Consider the following 21890-nt stretch of genomic DNA (forward strand, 5'->3'; position numbering starts at 1 on the left):
TACTTTATTACAATGTCAAGAATGACATGTCACAAAAGGACAATGGAAACAGTCATCCTGTACCAATAAAAATGCATCAAGTGGTGATGCACGTATGAAAGGATGCTCAGTTGCACAGGTACCTTGCAATTGAATGGATATTCAAATTGAACTCTTACTTTTTTTTATTTTATCATTTATTTGTTGCTTACCTGGTACAGGATTTTGTTTCTTCTGTTGGGCATACTCCTAAGTTAAGTCTCCTTAAGTTGTCCATTTTCTGATAACCTGGTGATCTGCACATAATGTGAAGTTGTAAGTATAAATATAGTCACCCAAAATACTTATGGCACTTATTAGAGCTTATAAACATGTATCATGAATATAGTTCCCTTGCAAAGGGCACTAAAATAAATGATAAGAACCAGAGTGCCTTAACAAGCAAACCAGGACAACTACCTTGCAAAAATATCAAGCTGAGAGGTTGCAAAGTGACTTGGTATACTGACTGGCTTTCCAAATTGCAGTTTTAATAGCTGTTTGCTCTGTAACTTGCCAATAATGCCATCATTCACCGGTAGCCAGTCCATGCTAGGAACAAGCAGCTGGCTGGGAAGCAGACAACATTCATCAATCAGATTGTCATCAGGTTCAGTCATGTGGTTTTCATCTCTACCTGGAAAAAAAGTGTTATATGAAAAATGTTAAACTTTGCAAAAGGCTAAAAACTTTGTATGAATTCCTTCAGCCACAAATGGAGGTTTATTTATACATTTGAAGTGTTTAGTATCAGCTGCACTGTAAACTTGGTGCCAGAGGCATAATCAAAAAAAAAGAAAAACTTGAGAAAAATAAGAGTTATTTTAATAATCAGCCAAGCAAACCACTCCTGCTGGTTTGTTGCACAGCAGACTTCAGTTTTAGTCACTACAGTCACGCTCTTCCTTTGTTTAAAGCTGAGCATTAACCAGTTATGTGGTCCCACTGAGAAGCCTCTCCAAGAATCTATAAATAGTCTGAGTGACATACAATGCTGGGATTCAAAACTGTAGCTGACTGGCTGTAAGGCAGCATAAGCTACCAGGCAAGAGAATTTTCCTTTTGATTAGTGTAACAATGAGTGTACGTGCACGTACCCAACTGGGAAGCTGAAACTTTCACAATGTTCGAAAATAGTTAACCTGCTCGTGGTTTTAGGAATATTTCAAATTTAAGTACATCATGGCTAGATGTTTTGATTGTACCCAATTGGACTTCATTTCAACTTCAGAAGACCATTCTTCATCTCCTGTCAACTTTCCTTTGGTCCACACCAATGTTTTCCTGTTGTCTCATGCTGTGGATTGATGCTTAGGAGGTACTGATCCAGCTCAAATTGCACCCTTACAGCCTGCCTTCACATTAGTCTGATGTCAAATTAAGGACATACAAATCAATAAAGCCAAAGTACGTTACCAAATCACTCAAAATTTACTGTTCTGAAGTTTGAGTGAGACAGCACAGTGAATTTGAAGCTGCAGGGTATATTTCACAAAACATTCAAAAAAGTTAAAGCCACTGTAAGACCTTGACATGAAACATTCCTTTATTACTAAATGAACAGATCTCATTTCAGCATTAAGTTACAATCTCAATTATTTCAATAGACAGGACTGCTAATTAATATCCACTTGAGGAAACACAATATATCACAATTAAGTTTGTGGTTTTCCACCAGGCATGGTGCATGTGAGCATTCCTATCCTAATTAAAATAAATATTCAGGCTTATTATTTGGCTAAGTATGCTGTTAACTGAGTAATGCTTGTAGCAAATCTGCAAAACATACACTGGAATTATAGCATTGCAGAACATATGCAACAGGATGTATTAAGCCAGTCTTTATTTAAATAACCTATGAAACTATAACAAATTGCAGAAAGATTTCCTCAATTGGATTCCCTTGCTTTAGTCTAATACTAAATTTTATTTAAGATAATGGAGGGTGAACTTTATCTAATATTTAGAGATGATCACCTCTACCCCAGCAGAATCTTATACAAATAAATACACACAACTTGCTTCTCACCCAGTCTGAAACAGATTGAATAAACATGGATGAGTATGCCAGGCAAAGGATTTGAACTTACAGCAGAGCCAGAGTTTGGTGAGCAGTCGGAAGAGCAGGGACATGCTATCCTGGGTGTCTGATGTAGCAGTGTATATTGGCAGACAGCCAGGTTTAAGGAGACCCCATATTCGGATCACCACCATAAGCTCTCTGAGCATGCCAAGTGAGGTACCATCTCTGAGGAAACTAAATCCTGGGCGAACTGGAGAACCCTGAAAATACAGATTCAGATCAATAATATCCTAACCCACACATTGGTATTAAAAGACATGGTATGGAGGGAGGACTGGTCATTCAAAATATATTTCTGTCAGCTATTTTGTTGCTATTTTTATAAAGTGTTGCATTGGTGATTTTGCATATTCTTTTCTTCCCCTTGCTAGACTGGTCTGATGACATTGTATAGGGAAACAACAAACTTCACCCCAGATTCACACTGTCTCTACTGGAAATGTGATTTCAAAACCTGCTCCAGAGCAACTAGGTCTCAGGTTATCATCTGGGAAATCTTAATTCTCAATTGTAACAGGGTTTTGCAGAGGTTGCACATGTCCTCTATAACTGAAGTCACTGGAACAGTTCAAAAGCCTCCAAGTGATTGCTAAAATTGATGATCAAAAAGTGAAAAAATACTCAATTAGCGTATAATTTTTTGTATATTTGAACAAAATATACATTTGCCCAGTCCCTAAAGTAATTCCTCCAGAAAGCCAGTGTGTCTTCCGACCAAACCATGGAATAGTGGACATGATTTTCACTGCTCAACAACTGCCAGGAGCAACACTACTCTACATGACCTCTATTGATCTCACCAAGGTTTTGACTCAGTCAATAGGGAAAGCTATGGAAGACTGTGTCAAAAACTGGCTGTCCAAAGAAATTCATCAACATCCTCCAATTTCTCCATGTCAAGATGTCAGCAACAGTTCTCATTGACAGAAATAAGACAGAAACCTTTGAGGTCAAGACTGGAGTCAAGCAGCGTTGTGTCATTGCCCCTACCCTTTTCTCCATCTTCATTGCCCCTACCCTTTTCTCCAACTTCATTGCCATCATCTTGTCAAGAACAAGCTTCCCAGTGGGCATCTACTGGATGGATGGAAAACTTTTCAACCTTACTGGTTGAAATCCAAGAATAAAACACTGACATTGCTCATGTATGTCAATGACATGTCATTTCCAGTCCCTCAGGAAAGGACCTCAAAGCCATGCTTGACATGTTCACAGAAGCATACTGAAGAATCAATCTCAGCCTCAAGATTCAAGTCCTTTACCAAAGGGCAAGATCTGGTCTCTCCCTCCACCAAGATCACAGAGAAACCCTCCCAAACATGGAACATGTCCTCTACTGGGAAGCCACCTTCATCTAAGGATGACATCAGGATATAAGGATGATATCCAATCTGTGAACAGCACCTTTAGATATCCAAGGACAAGAGCTTTCGATGAGTATGACATTCGTGCCGATAACAAGATTCTTGTCTACAAGGCAGACATCCTCCCAACCCTTCTATGTGGCTGAGAAACCTGGACTACGTACAGATGCCACCTCAAGGCTCTGGAGTGGTATTATCAACAGTGTCTTTTTTTGATCAAATCTGTCTGAGACATATTCTCTGTATCAGCTGGGAGGACAGATGTACTATCACCAGCATCCTTGAAGGAGCCAAAAGCACCAGTATTTAAGCCATGATTATCTGAAACCAACTCCACTGAGCTGGCCATGTGCTTCGGATGTCATAATCCTGACTGCCAAAGCAAATCTTCTTTCCCCAATTCAAGGAAGGTTCCTGAACAACAGAAGGACAAAAAAAGTGTTTCAAAGACACCCTGAAGGCTTACCACGAGAAATGCAAGAGAGACATCGACACTTGGGACGCCTTTGTTTAAAAGAGACCTACTTGGTAGAACCTGCTGATTTAAGGAACACAATTCTTTCATAACACCTGATAGAAAGAGGAAGCCTGGAAAAGGAGCCTGAGAAAGGAATACCAGTGATCTAGAGGCCAAGGAATGAATCCACATCCTGGAAATACCTGCAAAGTGTGCAGTTGAAGATGCAGCTCTAGGATCGGGCTCATGAGCCACGCAAGGATCCACAGAACCCATGATCAGTAACATGGAGTTTCTGAAGTGGCTATTCATTCTCATTAGTGACTGATTGCCAAAAGAACAATACACATTTGAAAATGAGAACGATGTGAAAAGTCTATTTGGTCCATCAAATTCATTCCACTCAAACCTGGTCAACTTCATTCACCTTCAAGAATTGAGGCAAATGGGGTAGATAAATTTAAGGGGAAGCAAGATAAACAGGAGGGAGAAAGGAATCAACGGTTACACATAAGGTTAGGAGGCTTGTGTTTAGCATAAAACCAACATGGATCAATCAACTGGCTGCATGGTTTGTGATGTACATTTCATCCAAGTCTATGTAACCTGCTCTCCCCAAATCATAGAAACTCTTAGAATGAGGGAAAAAAGAAAAACTTATAAATTTCTTCCTAAACCTCCAAGGAAACAGTAAAGCTGAAGCAGACTGCAGTAATTTGTCAGTGGAACTATGTTATACAATTCCAAATATTCAAGAAGTATTTGTAGACTGATCAGTTTTTTTTTAAAGTTTAATGTTTTGGACATAAAGATTTCTAAAAAATTTGGATAAGATTTCTCTTGGAAAAAATTGAGATGCACAGCTCTATACTCACCTGATTTGGCAAGCTAGCCAGAAGGTATAGCACGAAGTCTCCAACCCATTGTATGAGCTGCTGAAGTGACTGTAACACCCAAGCATCCAGGACAAACTCTTCAGTTTTCAGATTTATCATAACTTTGTCAATATCTGAAAGAAAGCATCAGTTAAGACTCTTAATAATGATTCTACTCAGCAAGTGATCAGTTAAATGTATTGTGTTTATGTATAGAATGTAGATGTCAAACAGGGCCAGCATTTATTGGCCATCTCTAATACCACTCAATAACTTGGAGGAAATTTGCAGTTGTTATTATTCCTATATGCCTTTTGAATTTGTTCTTCTAGGTAGAGGACACAGGTTTGGAGGATGCTGTCAGTGAGACCTTGGTGAGTTGCCATAGTGAGTACAATAGATGATGCACACTGCAGTCACTGTGCACTAGTTGTGGGGAGTGACGGCTTGAACATTGGAGCATAAATAAGCAATTCGGCCTGTTGAACTTGCTCCGCCATTCAGTTAGATCATGGCTTATCGTCATCGCAATGCCAGTTTCCTGTGCTATCGCATCATGTCCTTAGTCTCCAGAAATCTACTGATTTCTGACTTGACCATGCTGAATTAGGTGGTCGATGGGCTACCAGTCAAGTGCTGCTTTGTTCTTTAACTTCTAAATTCTAGGGAATACAACCCTAGTTTGCATAATCTCTCCTAATTTAACCTTTGAAGTCAGATATCATCCAATACAGCCAAATTCTACTCCCCCTCAATGTGACTAAGGTGTCCAGAACTGCTCGGAGGAATCCATGTGTGATATAATCAAGGCTCTTTATAGTTGAAGTGTGACTTCCAAGTCTTTGTATTCGGGCCTCTAGCATTTCACTAGCCTTTGATTATTTTATGTAATTCTTCATGATATTTTAATGATCTGCAGACTTGGACTGCCCGACATCCCCTACAGTCTCTCTGGATCGCCACTGTTTCTAAATTTTCTCCATTTCTGTTGTATCCTTTTAAGGTTCCAAGTGGATTGACTTCACATGTGCCTGCATCAAAGTTCATTTGCTACAGTTTTACTCAATTAATTTATCAATATACTTCCATCTATATTGCTTATAATGCTGCCTATCTTTGTGTCATCGGCAATTTTGGATATGTGGCTTTCTAATCTAAGTTGGCTTTTGCCAATTACCTGCCCATTTATCCCTATATTCAGTTCCCTGCCATGGCCTATTTTCTAATAAGGTCTATACTTGTCTCTAATCCCACCAGTTTCAGCTCCAGCTAACTGTCTCTTATGGTGGATTTTATCAAATGACTTCTGGAAGTCCTTATGAATAATATCCATTGATATTCTGTCCAACATTTTCATTACCTATTCTGTTTTTGTGGGCAGTTTTCTAGCTATTTGGTTACTTGTCATGTGACTCCACTTCCTCTGCCCTTGTGTTTTCTAGGAATACCTAAATAAATGTTATATTTCTAGGACATATTGGTGCTTCACAAAAATGCAGGCCATTATTGATAATTCTCTTCTCCACTTTCAAAATTGGCAAGAGAAGTACACCACAAGATCAACTGACTTTTAGCAACAAAATAAAACCTTTCATGAGTTGAAAGGATTCAATATGTAACAAGGCAGAGTACAGAATAGTGAAACTTTATTCATACACACTGATTTGGTTGGAGTCACTTGCCCTTTATTTTTTGTACCAACAATTACAGCTTCTGCAATCTCTTCATATCACTTAGTAACTTCTTAGCATTTAAAAAAAAAATCTTTCATTGGATGTTGACTTCACTGTCAAGGCCAGCATTTGGTGCCCATCCCTGACTGCTCTCAAGATGGCCCACCTTCTTGAACCACTAGAATCCATTTGGTGTAGGAACACCAGTAGTGCTGTTAGGAAGGAGACTCCAGGATTTTGATTCAGCAACGAAGAGGAAACAGCAAGTTAACATGTTCTGTGGCTTGGAATGAAACTACAACTGGTAGTATTCCCATGCATCTGTCCTTTTGGATCATAAAGGTTAAAGACTGGAAGGTGCTGTTAAAGGAATCTTGGAGTTGCTGCAGTCTATCTTGCACACATTGCTGCCACTATATGTTGGTGAAAGGAATGAATGTTTAGATTGGTAGATGGGGTGTCAATCAAGCAGTCTGTTTTGTCTTGAATGCAGAGCTTCTCAAGTGTTGTTGAAGCTGCATTCATTCAGGCAAGTGCAGAGTATTCCATCAGTCCTGACATGCCTTGTAGATAATGTAAAGCTTTAGGAAGAAGGCAGGAGGCAAGCTACTCAGAATTCCCAGCCTCTGATCTATGGTTGTAGCCACAGCATTTACATGGTTGATCCAGTTCAATTTCTGGTTAACGGTGATCACCCCTCACCCTCACCTCACCCCAGGATGTTGAGACTGGGGATTCAGCAATGGTAGTAACAATGAATGTCATAGACAGGTGTAGATCCTCTCGAAGATGGGCGAGGTGAATGTCACTTGCCACATATCACCCCAAGCCTGAACAATGCTTAGGTCTTGTTACATGAGCTGCTTCTGTATATGGATTGCAGATGATATTGAACATCCCACTTCTGCCCATATGATGGAGCAAAGTCCACTGATGAAGCTGGTGAAGATGACTAAGCCTACAATACTACCCTGCAGCAATATGCTGGGTTACAGTGATACTTTTTTAATTTGTCCACAAACTATTCAGCACTACCTTATGAAGGAGAAATTAGCATTAAGACATTCACCAGTAATGAAGCATAAACAGATTTAAGCAATGACCCCAGCTCTGCCCTTACCTGGATTTGAGAAATTAAAGGTGGCATTTGCACTTTAAAAATAGCTGGAACAATAAAGGTCAGAATTTGACAACTATTCTTGCGTTTAAAAACATTTGCAGTCTATAGTTCAAACTTGAAACCATTTGCAGTAGTGCTTAAATTGAAGAATCAGAAGCTTTAATACCAGTTATTTGTTATGTTTGCATTACTTACACCACATACGCAAGTCAGTCACATACCATTGTCGGTGTTTTTACAGCAGATCTCGGTTAGTCGCTCTCCTGGGCTCTTATCTGGTGTGTTGAGTAGGTGTGGTCGAAGGAGTGATTTAAGTGTGGAACCAATTGCAATCAACAGCAGTTTTGCATGGAAATCACAGGCTCTTGCCAATGTATTTGTTGACAGCTTACACAAAGATGCTTTCATGGCAACAATTCGAGTAGACAGAACCTTATCAATGCAAATAAAGCAATTTAAATATATGCACAGAAAGTCACCAAGGGAAGAAACACATTAATAAATTGAGCAAAACTAACTGCTCTCTCAAAAATCATTTAAGGAAAACTGGGTGACAAGGGCATATAGACAGAATGCTATAGAAAATCACGCAAAAAATATGATCGCTACTAGGGTGCAACTACATTCTCACTCTCATCAAATGATGTGCAGAAAGGTATTGAGCATATAAATGGCCTGGAGGTTGGCTCCTCCTTCTGTGACTGGATCCTGAACGTCCTAACCTAAAGACTGCAATCAGTAAGGATAGGCAACAACATCTCCTCCACAATCATCCACAACACTGGTGAACCACATGGCTGTGTCCTCAGCCCCCTATATTCCTTATGCACCTACAACTGTGTGGCCAAATTCCCCTCCAACTCAATTTTCAAGTTTACTGATGACACCACTGTAGTGACTCAGATCTCAAACAATGAGAAGATGAAGTACAGAAATGGGACAGAGAATTTGGTGAATTGGCTGCAACGACAAGAATCTCTCCCTCAATGTCAACAAAACAAAGGAGATAGTCATCAACTTCAGGAAGCATCACAGAGAACATACCCCTGAGTAAATCAATGGGGATGAAGTAGAAATGGTCTAGAGCTTCAAGATTTTAGGTGCCCAGATCACCAACAACCTGTCCTAGATCCCCCATGCTGACACTACAGTTACAAAAGCTCAACAATGCCTCCACCCTTGGAAAAACAGCTAGCACAATTACAGATCTCACACACCCCAGACAGACTCTCTTCCACCTTTTCCTGTCAGGAAAAAGATTGAAGTCACGTACCAACTGACTCAAGAACAGCTTCTTTCCTGCGGCAATCAGACTTTTGAATGTACCTACCTCGCACTAAGCTGATCTTTCTCTTTACCCTAGCTATGAGTGTAACACTACATTCTGCACTCTCTCCTTTCCTTCTCCATGTAAAGTATACTTTGTCTGTATAGCATGCAAGAAACAATACTTTTCAATATGTACTAATACATATGACAATAATAAATCAAAAGGATTTCAGATATTAATTCCTCAGCTCAATGCGAAAAATTGAAGCCACTTTTTAATGAACTGCAAAACCCAAAAGTGCCTTTCACAACTGAATCCCAAAATACTTTATAGCCAATTAAGTATTTTTGAAGTATAGTCATTGCTGTAATGGAGGAAACAATCAATTTATAAGGAATAAGCTGCAAAACTTAGTCAGACATAGTCCAGTGACATTACCACTAAATCTAGATGGTAAGGGGACTCAAGTTCAAATCGCACCATGGCAGGTGGTAGATTTTAAATTCCATTACTAAAATCTGAAACTGAAAGCTAATAGTGGTGAAAACCCATCTGATTCATTGATGTCTGTTAAAGAAAGAAATCTGCCAGCCTTACCCGTTCTGGCCTACACGTGACTCCAGACCCACAGCAATGTGATTGACTCTTAACTGCCCTCTGAAATGGCCTAGGAAGCCACTCAGTTCAAGAGCAATTAGGAGCGGGCAATAAATTTAGACCTCGGCAGTAATGTTCATATCCCATGAAAGAATAAATAAAACTCTCAAATAGCAATGAGACAAATGACCAAGAAATCAGTTTGGGTTTAAAACTGTAAAATATAGAAAGTAGAAGTACGAGTCGGCCATTCAAGCCTGTTCTGCCATTTTTCATTATGGCTGAACATCATATGCAATATCCTGATCCTGCTTTCTCCCCCCATATCTCTTGATCCCTTTAGCCTCACGAGCTAATGTCTAATTTCTTCTTGAAATCACACAATGTTTTGACCACAAATATTGTGAGATAGTGAATTTCACAGATTCACCACACTGGGTGAAGAAATTTCTCCTCACATCAGTCCTAAAAGATTTACTTATCCCTTATCCTCAAACGATGACCCCCATATCACTGGACTCTCCCACCATAGGGAACATTCTGAATCTACCTTGTCTAACCTTGTTAGAATTTTATAAGTTCTATGAGATCTCCTCTCTTCTAAACTCCAGTGAATAGAATCCTAACTGACTTAGTCCCCTCCTCATGTGAGAGATCTGCCTCGCAGGAACCAGTCTGGTAAACCTTTGCTACATTCCCTCTTGTAGCAAGAGCATTTTTCCTCAGATAAGAGCACCAAAACTGCACATAATACTCAGGTGAGGCCTCAACAATGCCTTGTATAACTGCAGTAAAACATCCTTATCCCTATACTCAAAATCCTACTGTTATGAAAGCCAACATACCATTTGCCTTCTTTACTGTCTGCTACAGCTGCGTGCTTACTTTCAGCAACTGATGCACACCAGGACTAGCTGAGTATTCACCTCTCTCAATTTACACCCATTCAAATAATAGGTAATAATCTGCCTCCCTATTATTGCTAACGAAGTGGATAACCTCACATTTATCCACATTATACTGCATCTGCCAAGCACATGCCCACTCACTCAGCCCATGCAAATCACACTGAAGCGTCTCTGTAGAGCAAGAAATAGTTAACATTTCAGGGCAAGAATTCATCAGGAATGGGAAGAGTTAGAGATGCTATTGATTTTGAGCAAGTGATAAGGATAGAGTGGGAGAAAAAAAACAAAAGGGAAGGTTTGTGAGATGGTGGAGGGCAAAATTTTAAATGACAAAAAGTTCAAGACATAAAATTTCTGAGGGGAAGAGGAATTGTAAAAGGAGGAAAAAAGTCCATGGCTAGTCAAGGATGTCAAAGAGGACATAAAGGCAAAAACTAGGGCATACCAAACTGCAAACTCTCGTGGTAAGCTGGAGGATTAAGAGAACTTTAGGGTTCAGCAAAAGGCTACTAAAAACAGAATCAAAAGAGCTATGAAGAACAACGAAAGGAAACTAGCATTAAACAAACACAGATACCAAAAACTTCTACAAGCATATGAAGAGGAAAAGAATGGCTATAGTGAACGTTGACCCTTTAGAGGATGATACTGATGAGGTATTAATGGGGAACACAGGTGGCAGAGGCACTAAACCAATATTTTGCCTCTCTTCTCAGTAGAAAACAATGAAGACTTTCCAAAAACAGTAGTTAATGCAGAAGAACTCAGTGCAATAACCATCACTAAGGAGGAGAAACTGAATAAACTAATGGGATTAAAAGCAGGTAAGTTTCCAGGACCTGATGGCCTGCACCTTAGGGTATTAAAGGAGCTGGCAGCAGAGCTAGTGGATGTATTGGTTGTGATATTTCAAAATTCCTTAGATTCTGGTAAGGTCCTGGTGGATTGGAAATATGGTAATGTGAACCTCCTAATCAAAAAGGGAGAGGGGGCAAAAAGTGGGAAACTATAGGCCGGTTAGCTTGACTTCTGTGGTGGCGAAATTGCTGGAATCAATCATTGAGGAGATGACTGAGCAATTGGAAAGACAAAGCTCAGTCCATTGTCAGATGGTTTTGTGAAGAGCAAATCATGCTTGACAAACTTGCTTGAGTTCTTTGAGGACACAACCAACAAGATGAATAGTGGGGAACCTGTGAATGTGATACATCTAAACTTCCAGAAGATGTTTGACAAGGTGCTGCATAAAACACTGCTCCAGAAGGTAAGATCGCAAGGGATTGGGAGTAGAGTACTAGATTGGATTGAGGATTGGCTGACTGACAGAAAGCAGAGGGTCGGGATAAACAAATCTTTCTCTGGCTGGCAAATGTAACTTGCAGGGTGCCGCAGGGATCAGCCCTCGGACCTCAACCATTTACAGTCTACATAAATGAGCCGTAAGCAGGAACAGACCGTAACATAGTAAAATTTGCGGGTGATACTCAAATAGGTGGGAAAGCAGCCAGTGAAGAGGATTTAAAGATTTTACAAATGGATGTAGATAGGGGCCAAAACTTGGCAGACAGAGTTTAATGTGGTTAAGTGATCCATTTTGGCAGAAAAGGGGCAAATTACCACCCAAATGGAAAGCAGATTCAAAATGAATTGGGCAGAGGGATCTGGGCATCTATGTTCATGAATCGCAGAAAGTCAGCATGTAATAAAAAAGGCAAATAGGATGTTGGCATTTATTGCAGAAGTTCTGGAGTATAAAAGTAGGGAAGTGTTGTTACAATTGCATAGGGCGTTAGTGACAACGCTTCAGTATTGCGTCCAGTTTTGGTCTCCTTATTTGAGGAAGGATGTGGTGGCATTGGAGGCAGTTCAGAAGAGGTTCATCAGATTGATTCCAGGGATGAAAGGGCTGACACATGAGGAGAGACTAAACAGTTTGGATTTATAGTCACTAGTTTAGAAGGACGAGAAGGGGATCTGATTGAGGCATATAAAAATTTTAAAAGGGATGATAAAGTAAATACAGACCAAACATTTCCTGTTATGGGGGAATCTTGAACAAGAGGTCACAGCTATCGGTTGAGAGGCAGTCGATTTAAAACTGAGATGAGGAGGAATTACTTCTCGCAGAGGCTGATGAATTTGTGGAACATGCTGCCGCATAGAGTGGCGGAATCTGAATTGTTGAATGGTTTCAAGAAGGAGATGGATGTATTTCTAATTAAAAAAAGGATAAGTGAATAGCAAATTTAAAACAGAGTTGAGGAGAAACTACTTCTTCCAGAGGGTTATGAATCTGTGGAATTCATTACCCCAAAGTGCAGTAGATGCTGGGACAGTGAGTAAATTTGAGTTAGACTGATTTTTAATTGGTAATCGGTTGAAGGGTTAAGAGGAGCATATCAGCCAGATCGAATGGTGGAGCGCACTTGAAGGACAAAATGGTCTAATTCTGCTCCTCTATCTTATGAGCTTATGATATGGGAATAGGTGAGAAGGTGGATTTGAGATCTAATTGAATGGCAGAGCAGACTTGAAGGGCTGCATTTGCCTACTTCTGCTCCTAATTACCATGTTCCTATGTAAAAAAAAAATACAAAAGCAGCAAGGAGAAAGACAACATGACAACAGAAGTTATGATCCAAAATTACTGAACTCATGCTGAGTCCAGAAAGCTGTAGAATATCTATCTGACAAATGAAATACTGTTCTAAGCTGATGTTACATTTTACTAGAAAATTGAGCCCATAGGTTGAAACATCAGAGTGGGAGGCAAGGTGCAGAATTAAAATGTCAAGTGACCAGAAGTTTAGGTTACATTTGCAGGCTGAGCAGAGGTATTTGCAAAGTACATGCAGTTCATTTTCAGTAAGGAGGTAAAAAGGCAATACTGCGTTTTCTGCACTTGCGTAGAGAGGTGGTTAGAAATCATAGAAACCCTACAGTGCAGAAAGAGGCCCGAGTCTGCACCAACCACAATCCCCCCCCGCCCAGGCCCTATCCCATATCCCTACACATTTACCCGCTAATCTACGCATCTCAGGACACTAAGGGGCAATTTTATCATGGCCAATCAACCTAACCTGCACATCTTTGGAACAAAGCACGGGAAACAGGCCCTTCGGTCCAATGAGCCCGTGCCACCATCTTAACAATGTATTTTTCCTACACCTCCCTTGACCCTTGTCAATGGGACAATGGGAAGAAACCTGAGCAACCTGGAGGAAACCCATGCAGACACGAGAAGAATGTGCAAACTCCACAGTGACCCAAGCCAGGAATCGAACCCAGGTCCCTGGCACTGTGAAGCAGCAGTACTAACCACTGTGCTACCATGCCACCCTAGCCACCCATTAGGGGCATGAGGAGTGCACCAGGGTGTCACAGAGGGAGGCATGATCCCTCCACAATACTGAAAGCAGAGGGATGGAAGGATGTAACATTTGTAACGAAAAAGAGAGGATGATCTGTTAAATTTTGAGGCTGGTGAGGTGGAAGGCATCAGCTTGACTTATTGTCAAGATTATCCAAAGGATTGGGATAAAGGAATCCCATTTGTACTTTGTGCAATTAGGGATGCACCTAACGAGTCAAGCAAATTCAGTCCATTTGAATTGGTTTTTGATCAGGAGGTAAGGAAACCACTCAAATTGATAAAGGAGAAATTGATCAGTTGGTGTTTTGAGACTACATTATTGGACTGTATCAATTTTTTGGGAAAGGTTGAATAAAGCAAGTGAATTAGCTAGACGACACTTATAAGTGGCACAGCATGTAATGAAATAGGAAGCAGATAAGAAATCAAAAACTTATAGTTTTGCTAGTGATGATAAAGTCTTAGTATTACTACCATTGGTGGGTGAACCATTGAAAGCAAGTGGGCCTTATCAAATCGAAAGGAAATTGAGATGAATTATTTGATAAGAATGCGAGATAGAAGAGAAACTCTGCGTGTCATGTGAATATGCTTAAAAGATATTTTGACTGGCAAGAAAAACAAAAGGAGGATGTTTTAGCTGTTATAACTCAGTGAAGAATCAAATCCAGGCGACTCTGAATTTGACATTGTTCAAACTAAACTGGATTACGAGGACATGATTAAAAATTGGGATAAATTGTTGAGTTAACTTAGAGGAAAATTGAATTGACCTGAAAGAGTTATTAATATCAAATGGACAAGTATCTGGGAATAAGTTGGAAAGTGCTAGAATCATTATAAATGACATAGGATGTGGGAAATGCTGTTCCAAATAAACAACATCCTTATAAACTTAACACTCAAAAATTGGCACAGGTTCAAAAGGAAATCGAAAGTTTGCTCAAGAATGACATAATTGAAGTGAGCCGCAGTGAGTGGAGCTCATCCATAGTGATGGTACCAAAACTGGACGGTACCCAACAAATGTGTGGGGACAATAGGAAAGTTAATACAGTTACAAAATCCAGTTCTACGGTTGGAGAGCTGCATTGAGAAGGTGGAATCTTCAAACTGGATTTATTCAAAAGTTACGGCAGGTACCTTTAGCCAAAAGGGCAAAGGAGGTTTCAGTTTTCGCAACACCAAATGCTTTATATAAGTTTAAAGTTATGCCATTTGGAATGGAAAACATCCCAGCCACATTTCATTGATTAAATCAACAAGATCACTTCAGATTTATAAAAGAAAAAGAATTTATCCTATTATGTGGTGTACATAGACGATCTGGTGATTATTTAGACATGGAAAGAACATTTGAAGCACCTGACGGAATTATTTGATCAGCTTCAGGAGGCAGGTTTGATGGTAAACCTGGCTAAGAGTGAGTTTGGAAAAGACCAAGTCACATTCCTGAGCCATACAATTGGACATGGGCAGATGCCCCCAAAGGATATGAAAACAAAAGTTATTGGGGAGTTTCCAAAACTGTCGGCAAGAAGGGAAATAATGAGATTTTTGGACCTGAGTGGTTTTTACTGTAAATTTGTGCTGAATTTTTGCAGTTACTCCACTGACTGTTTTGCTAAAGAAGCATAGCAAATTTCAGTGGATGGCGGAGTGTCAACAGGCCTAAAGGCTTGTTAATGAATATTATACAAAACCTAAGTGGCTATCGATGCGAGAGATGTGGGCATATGTGCTGTGCTCTTACAAGACAATGACAAAGGAATAGAGTGGCCTATTGGGTATATTTCCAAAAAATTTAATGCTCACTAGAAGAAATATTCAACGATTGAAAAAAAAATTTGGTGCTGCCATTGCAACATTTTAGTATTTGTGTTGCCAATAATTCCTGAGTCAATTCTGTATATCGATCATAATCCATTAACATTTTGAGAAATTTAAGACTAAAAATGCCAGACTGTTTCAATGGAGTCTACTATTGCAGTCATTTAATTTAAAAATTATACATGTGGCTGAAAGGGAGAATTTTGTCACGAATGTAATAAAAAGGAGGAATGTTTGATTGGACATGGACTGGAGTGGATTACATTATTGTTATGTTTGTCTGTTTTGATTTTGTAAAGTGTATGTATATTTATTGTAGAGTGCTAGTAATATGAAATTGAAAGGCTTTGAAAAATGAAACAATCTTTGAATATTGATGGCTCATTCTTTTTCTTAAGGATGGAGGTGTGACCTTAGTTTATCTTTAGGAAAGGTTTTTTTTTAAAAATTCTGCAGCTCACAGCCTCAGCTGACATCATTATTGTTGCTGGGTGGGCTACCAGATGTCCTTTATTGCTCAAGTGGTTTGGACGGGAGTTGTGTTTTTTCACTTTGGGATTTTTATAGCTCTGCATTGTTAAGAGGGCACATCATGAAAAAAATGCTCGACAGGCCAGGTGATAGAAGTTCTTTTATTTCCAGTTCTGAGTTACGGTTTTGTTTTAGCAAGCTAAAAGGATGCGTTTTTCCCCTCTCCCTGTTGTTCTGGAAATTCTGCTAATTATCTGAACGAAATGTCTTCTCTCCCTGCAGCAAAGATTCTGCAGTTAGTGACTTGGCCAGAGTCTCTCCCTGGGGTTCTGAGAAGCTGTTTTGACTTCAAACTGTTCTCAGTGAATTCAGAAAACTGTAGACTTCAACCAAAGGACTCAATTTCCAGTATCACATGAGTTTAAGTCTTTGCTGTGTTGAAATTATTTAAAGGGTTTGTCGACGGAAGGTTTTGGTTTTGTTGGAACACACTAGATATATTTGTTAAGGGTTATATAAGTGGTCATTTTGGTTTCTTGTTTGGAACTGATAAAAGTTCTTGCTAATTTTCATATTACACATGTTAACTATAATCTTAAAGAAACTTTGTTTGACAAAAGCTCCCTTGTGGATCATTTGAATCATACCTGAGGTGAAATCTATCACGCTTATCCTGGCCAAATTCAAGAGCAAAAAACTAATGGATTCAGGCAGGCTCCATACAACACGTTAGAGTTCCTGACCTTAACCATGACAACATATAGCATTTTCTCAACATTAAATCTCAATGTTCCCCTTCTAAATGAGACAATTAATCAGCACTTCTGAGAAGATTAGCAAACGCAAGGGCATGCAAACGCAAGGGCAGCATGGTGGCACTGTTGTTACCACTGCTGCCTCACAGCACCAAGGACCCCGATTTGATTCTGGCTTTGGGTCTTTGTGGAGCTTGCATGTACTCCCTGTGTCTGTCTTGCTTTCCTCCAGGCACTCCGGTTTCCTCCCACAGTCCAAAAATATCCAGGTTAGGTGGATTCACCAAGCTAAATTGCCCTTTAGTGTCCAAAGATCTGTAGGTTAGGTGGATTAGATTTGGTAAATGTGCAGGTTTACAGTGATGTGGCAAGAGGGGTAGGCTTGGGCAAGATGCTGGTGCAGACTAAATGGGCTGAATGGACGCCTTCTGTACTGTAGGGATTCAATGATTCCATATAAGATTCAAAACAGGCAAAAAAAACTGATTTATCAGTGCTACAGGAAGTTGCAGAACTGCTAAACCCATCCTTAATTTTATCCTTTAGCCGCATGCCAGGTTGAGCAACGTTCTCCATGATCTCACACTGTCTGCAAAGTAGGGAGGAATCCTCCCAATTTGAGACTAAGCGCGCTGGTGGGTAGTTCCCATTTCACCAATCAGACTAGTGGGACCCCGTGCTTGGAACTTCACTGATCATGCACAAGTGCATTTCCTTTTTTTAAAATCACCTGGTTGACCGGCAGCTTATTCATCTACCCTCTGTCAACTGGCAGGTTTGAAGCTCCCAGTACTATATTTAAATACCAGTCCAGCATATTCATATCACTCGCTCCAGCCCCCATCTGCCTACACCAGACTTTGTAGGATGTCAGCAAACCTAAAAGTAGAAGACCAGCAGCTTTAAGTATGTTCTTTGATTCAACCAACATCCCCTCCTGCAAAAAACTCATTATCTGCAAGGCACTCATGCTCTAATTGGACCTCTGCCCAATACACCTGGAATCTTTGTGCACCCCAATCCAGTAGATGACATGTCCCTTTGGTGAGATTTTTATGCAGCCATGTTAGGGATCAGCTACCCCTCCCCAAGTCTTTCCTCTGCCTGCTGTTGTTCATCATCCTTATCCACCTCCTTGGCCTTACACTCACCCCAAGTTTCTGGTGCACATCACTCATTAACAATTGGGTTTGATGCTGACATCATATCCCGCTGCCGTGATGCAAGATTGAAAAGGTCTGATGGATGTTTTATGTCATATGTTTTAATGAGCACGAGAAGCATATGGTATTTATACCACCTGTTAGCAGGAAGACTGACCTGTCATTGGGACAATTGCAATGTAATTTTAAGCCAGTGTTTCTGACATTTGGCTCTGCCAGATTCTCTGTGCCAGCCTGCCACTAAACTCTCCACAAGCATGTTGGGAGAATTCCATAGAGTTTTTATTTTGTACTTAGATTTAACAACTATAATCAATCCAGAAATGAGTATTTCAAGGACAAGTTTATAACATGAACACACTCACACCCCATTAATCCCTTACCTGCTGCAAAGCCTGATTCTGGCGTGTATATTCCTCATGCAATTTCTCCACTAGGTTTTGCACCATGTTAGGCTGCACATGCAAGAGGATGTCCCACCAATCATAACCTGTCACCATACAGTACTCCAGTAGGAAAAGCAGGTGACGCAATGACGTGTTCATATCTAACGTGTGACCCATCGAAGGGGAGATCCTCAGCATACTCAACTGTGAGCAAACAAGATAACAACGTAGCCTTCAAAATTTCATGAAAGACGACAATGTAAAATTGCACCATGAATAATTACTAATTCTTAAAAAAAAGCCTGAACATGGGACATAACAGCTAAATGCCCTTGATGTTCATTTCTACAATTTTATGAACAAAAATCAATTTTCAAACCACAAATGCTCCAAAATCAATTTTTATAAATGTTCCTTGTAGTTTGCTTATACTAGTATCAGGGAAGATATAGGGCAGAGGATCAGAAAGTTGCACACAGACACTGAAAGGGAATCAAGATTTACCTCCTTTTTCCAGCTCTATGAAGAGGATCCCAAGACATATTCAACCTTTGTGATTAAAACAGTTTTTTTGATTTGATTTGATTTATTGTCACGTGTATTGGGATACACTGAAAAGTACTGCTTCGTATGTTTTACAGATCATAGAGGAGAGGGTGCAGAATGTAGTGGGTAGCCATAGCTAGGGTGTAGAGAAAGATCAACTTAATATAAGGTAGGTCTAGTCAAAGGTCTAATGGCAGCAGGGAAGTTGTTGTTCTTGAGTTGGTTGGTGTGTTGGTAGATTAACCACAATAATGAAATAAACGTCAAACCTCATTTAAGTAGTCCACAAATAGCAAGGGCACAGTGAGCGGGGAGGGTATAAATATTTCTGCAATATATTGCAATTTTCTGCAATGGTAAATTCAAAATTTGAAATGACTGCTTAATTTTGTTAATATGTTTTGCATTATTGCACGTACGCACTAATTAGGGGCGGCACTGTGGCAGTGGTTAGCACTGCTACCTCAGCTTCAGGGATCTGGTTTCAATTCTTGATTTGAGTCACTGTCTGTGCAGAGTTTGCACACTCTCCCCGTGCTTGCAAGAGTTTTTCCCCAGGTGCTCCGATTTCTTCTCCCAGTCCAAAGATGTGCGGGTTAGGTTGACTGAACATGCTAAATTAACGCCTGGGATGTGATACGTTAGAGGGATTAGCAGGGTAACCAAACAGGGATAAAGGCCTGGGTGGAATTGTTGTCGGTGCAAACTTGATGGGCCAAATGACGACCTTCTGCGCTGTAGGGTTTCTATGTTTCTAATTAGTTTAACTTGTTCTTACCTTTCCATGGTTGTCTATTCCAACCAATGCCAATGAAGTCCAGGACAACTGCAATGCTTTGAAGTGTACAGAAGATGCAGTTGTACGCTGCCGTTTAATGGCTTGGTCATCTGTTGGTCGCTGAGAAGGAGTGCTGTAGAAAACTCCCATAGTTTGCAGTGAAAGCCTGTGAACAATGTGAATAGTTCCATCATGGAATGCTAATGCAAGGCCTAGACAGAGGAAGAAAGATTAGAATTTAGTTGAAGAACATCAGATGCAAATCCAGATCTAAAGCCCAGGGATTATCAATGTAGCTCCTATTCATTCACAGGATATTTAAATCAACGTATGGAGCAAAAAGCCATCATGTCACTAGTTCAACAAAGAATTACCTGATCAAAATGCCATTGTTATGAAAATATAATGGAAGGTAAACCCATTTTAGATATGTCTTTAGATAATTTCTGTCAGGTTTGCTTAATTTAGTTGGTATCAAAAAGAGATATTGCAGGGCACCCAAGTCCCATGGCGTGCACATCCTGTTCCATCTTGGAATTCCAGGACAGACTTAAGTGGTGAACCGTACAGGGAGTGTCATCAGCTTGAGAAATAGGAACTAAGTGGGATCAAACTAATAGTTGATGCAATATGGTCTAAATTGTTAACAGTGCACATACAGAAACACACAAAACACAGCAAATATGATTGTGAGCTGCAGGTGCAAATAGGCATAACAGAGACTTGGCTCAAAAAAAAAGGGCAGGACTGAGTACTAAATATGCCTGGATACAGGGTGTTCAAGAAAGATAGGGAAGTTAAAAGAGATGATGTAGATATAATGGTTAAGAAGAATATTAGTGCTGGAAAGAAGGCATATGTTTGGTTAATTAAATCAGAGATACCATTACACCATAGAATGTATTCTGTAGACCACCAATTAGCTAGAAAGATATTGGAGAGCAACTCTGCAAGGAAATTACAGAAACGTGCATAAAACTACAGTAATAACACTGTCGAACATAATTTTGTTCAGTTAAAGACTGGCATAGTAATACTGTAAAAGACAAAGGAGGAAGGGTTAAGAAAGTCTGTTCAGGAGAATTTTCAGAATATCGAGTGAAGATAAGTACAGTCATACAGGCCTGCAAACAACACCAGTATGATTTCAGTGTACAGAAGACATATAGACAAGACTTCAGCTGTTTCTCTCGCTAATGCATTCCAAACACAGCAACTCAAATGCTCTTCTTGAGCTCCCCACAGTAGGATTTGATGAGCTGAAAGCCATCCTATTCAGTTACCAGGTAGCTGCCCTTTCTGCAAAGAACTACGATTTACATGGTCGCCTGATGTGGGTATCCTACAGGAGGCAGTTTATTTAACCAATTTCTAAATTTCACTATGACGTAACCGAAGATCTTCAAACAGAAAATCAAATCCTCAAGGAGTTCAGACTTAATGATTTATAAAGCCACGTCACCAGACAATGGGGAAAACATTAGCAAGTTTTATCTTTGGACTTGAAGGCTAATACTAACCAAGCCCTGGGAAGAATTTGGTGTCTGTTGCCACCTTTAGGTCAGTGCTGGTCAGTGAAATTGGAAGCTTGGGTAAACCCACAGCTGTTACACGATCCATATCATTGGTTGCAGATAGAATCCTCCACTTCAGGATGCTTGGCTGTTTATCACCTGGCAAAAATCAGATCAGGAATCATAGTAGTTAACCACCATTAATGAAAGGCCCGTTAAATTTCAACAAGATATAGGCAGCAGAATGCATCAGATACATCGAGTTCACAGACCATCTTACATTAGGGATGTACAGGGCTAGAAAAAAAGCAGTTCAGTTAGTGCGACCATGAATGTCTTCCTGGGTAATAACATTAGCTCAGCGCTTAAAACACTATTTATTGCCAACTTTAGGTCAGTGCTGGTGAGAGATGGAGTTTGGGTAAATTCTCAGCACCAAATGAAAGTTCTATTCCCAGTACACCACAATTAAAAATTACCACAAAATTTTTTAAATGACTCTTTAGGAATTAAATATATGATACAAATGGATCTTAAAACCCTGCCTTATTGGTGTAACAAACCTGATCATTTTCATCATACAAAGAGGCATATCAATTTTAATAATTCAGGTCTTTTCAAAGAAAAACCACATACACCAACTGGCCATTTTGGTGAGCAAATTAAACTTTTATATTTACGATGCGACCTGTGGAGTAGGGTGGCTAAA

At 39.9% G+C, this 21890-nt stretch overlaps 1 protein-coding gene across 3 annotated transcripts in view; it reads right to left on the reverse strand.

The window, feature by feature from the left end:
- The window catches only part of med16 (mediator complex subunit 16), a 41698-nt gene that overhangs the window by 432 nt on the left and 19376 nt on the right, over positions 1-21890 (reverse strand). For 2 of the 3 annotated variants that reach the window (XM_080212704.1, XM_080212705.1), the window contains exons 6-13: positions 21188-21340; positions 19668-19879; positions 18341-18547; positions 7812-8022; positions 4798-4931; positions 2109-2301; positions 439-655; positions 192-275 (exon numbers count right to left, since the gene is read on the reverse strand). In XM_080212704.1, the coding sequence (XP_080068830.1) occupies positions 192-275; positions 439-655; positions 2109-2301; positions 4798-4931; positions 7812-8022; positions 18341-18547; positions 19668-19879; positions 21188-21340 (1411 nt within the window). Of the gene's footprint in view, positions 1-191; positions 276-438; positions 656-2108; positions 2302-4797; positions 4932-7811; positions 8023-18340; positions 18548-19667; positions 19880-21187; positions 21341-21890 lie in introns of those variants that run through there. The other variant, XM_080212706.1, reaches the window with a different exon arrangement.

Source organism: Carcharhinus amblyrhynchos, chromosome 26 (genome assembly GCF_965287045.1).
Source record: "Carcharhinus amblyrhynchos chromosome 26, sCarAmb.v2.hapA, whole genome shotgun sequence".
NCBI lineage: Eukaryota > Metazoa > Chordata > Chondrichthyes > Carcharhiniformes > Carcharhinidae > Carcharhinus > Carcharhinus amblyrhynchos.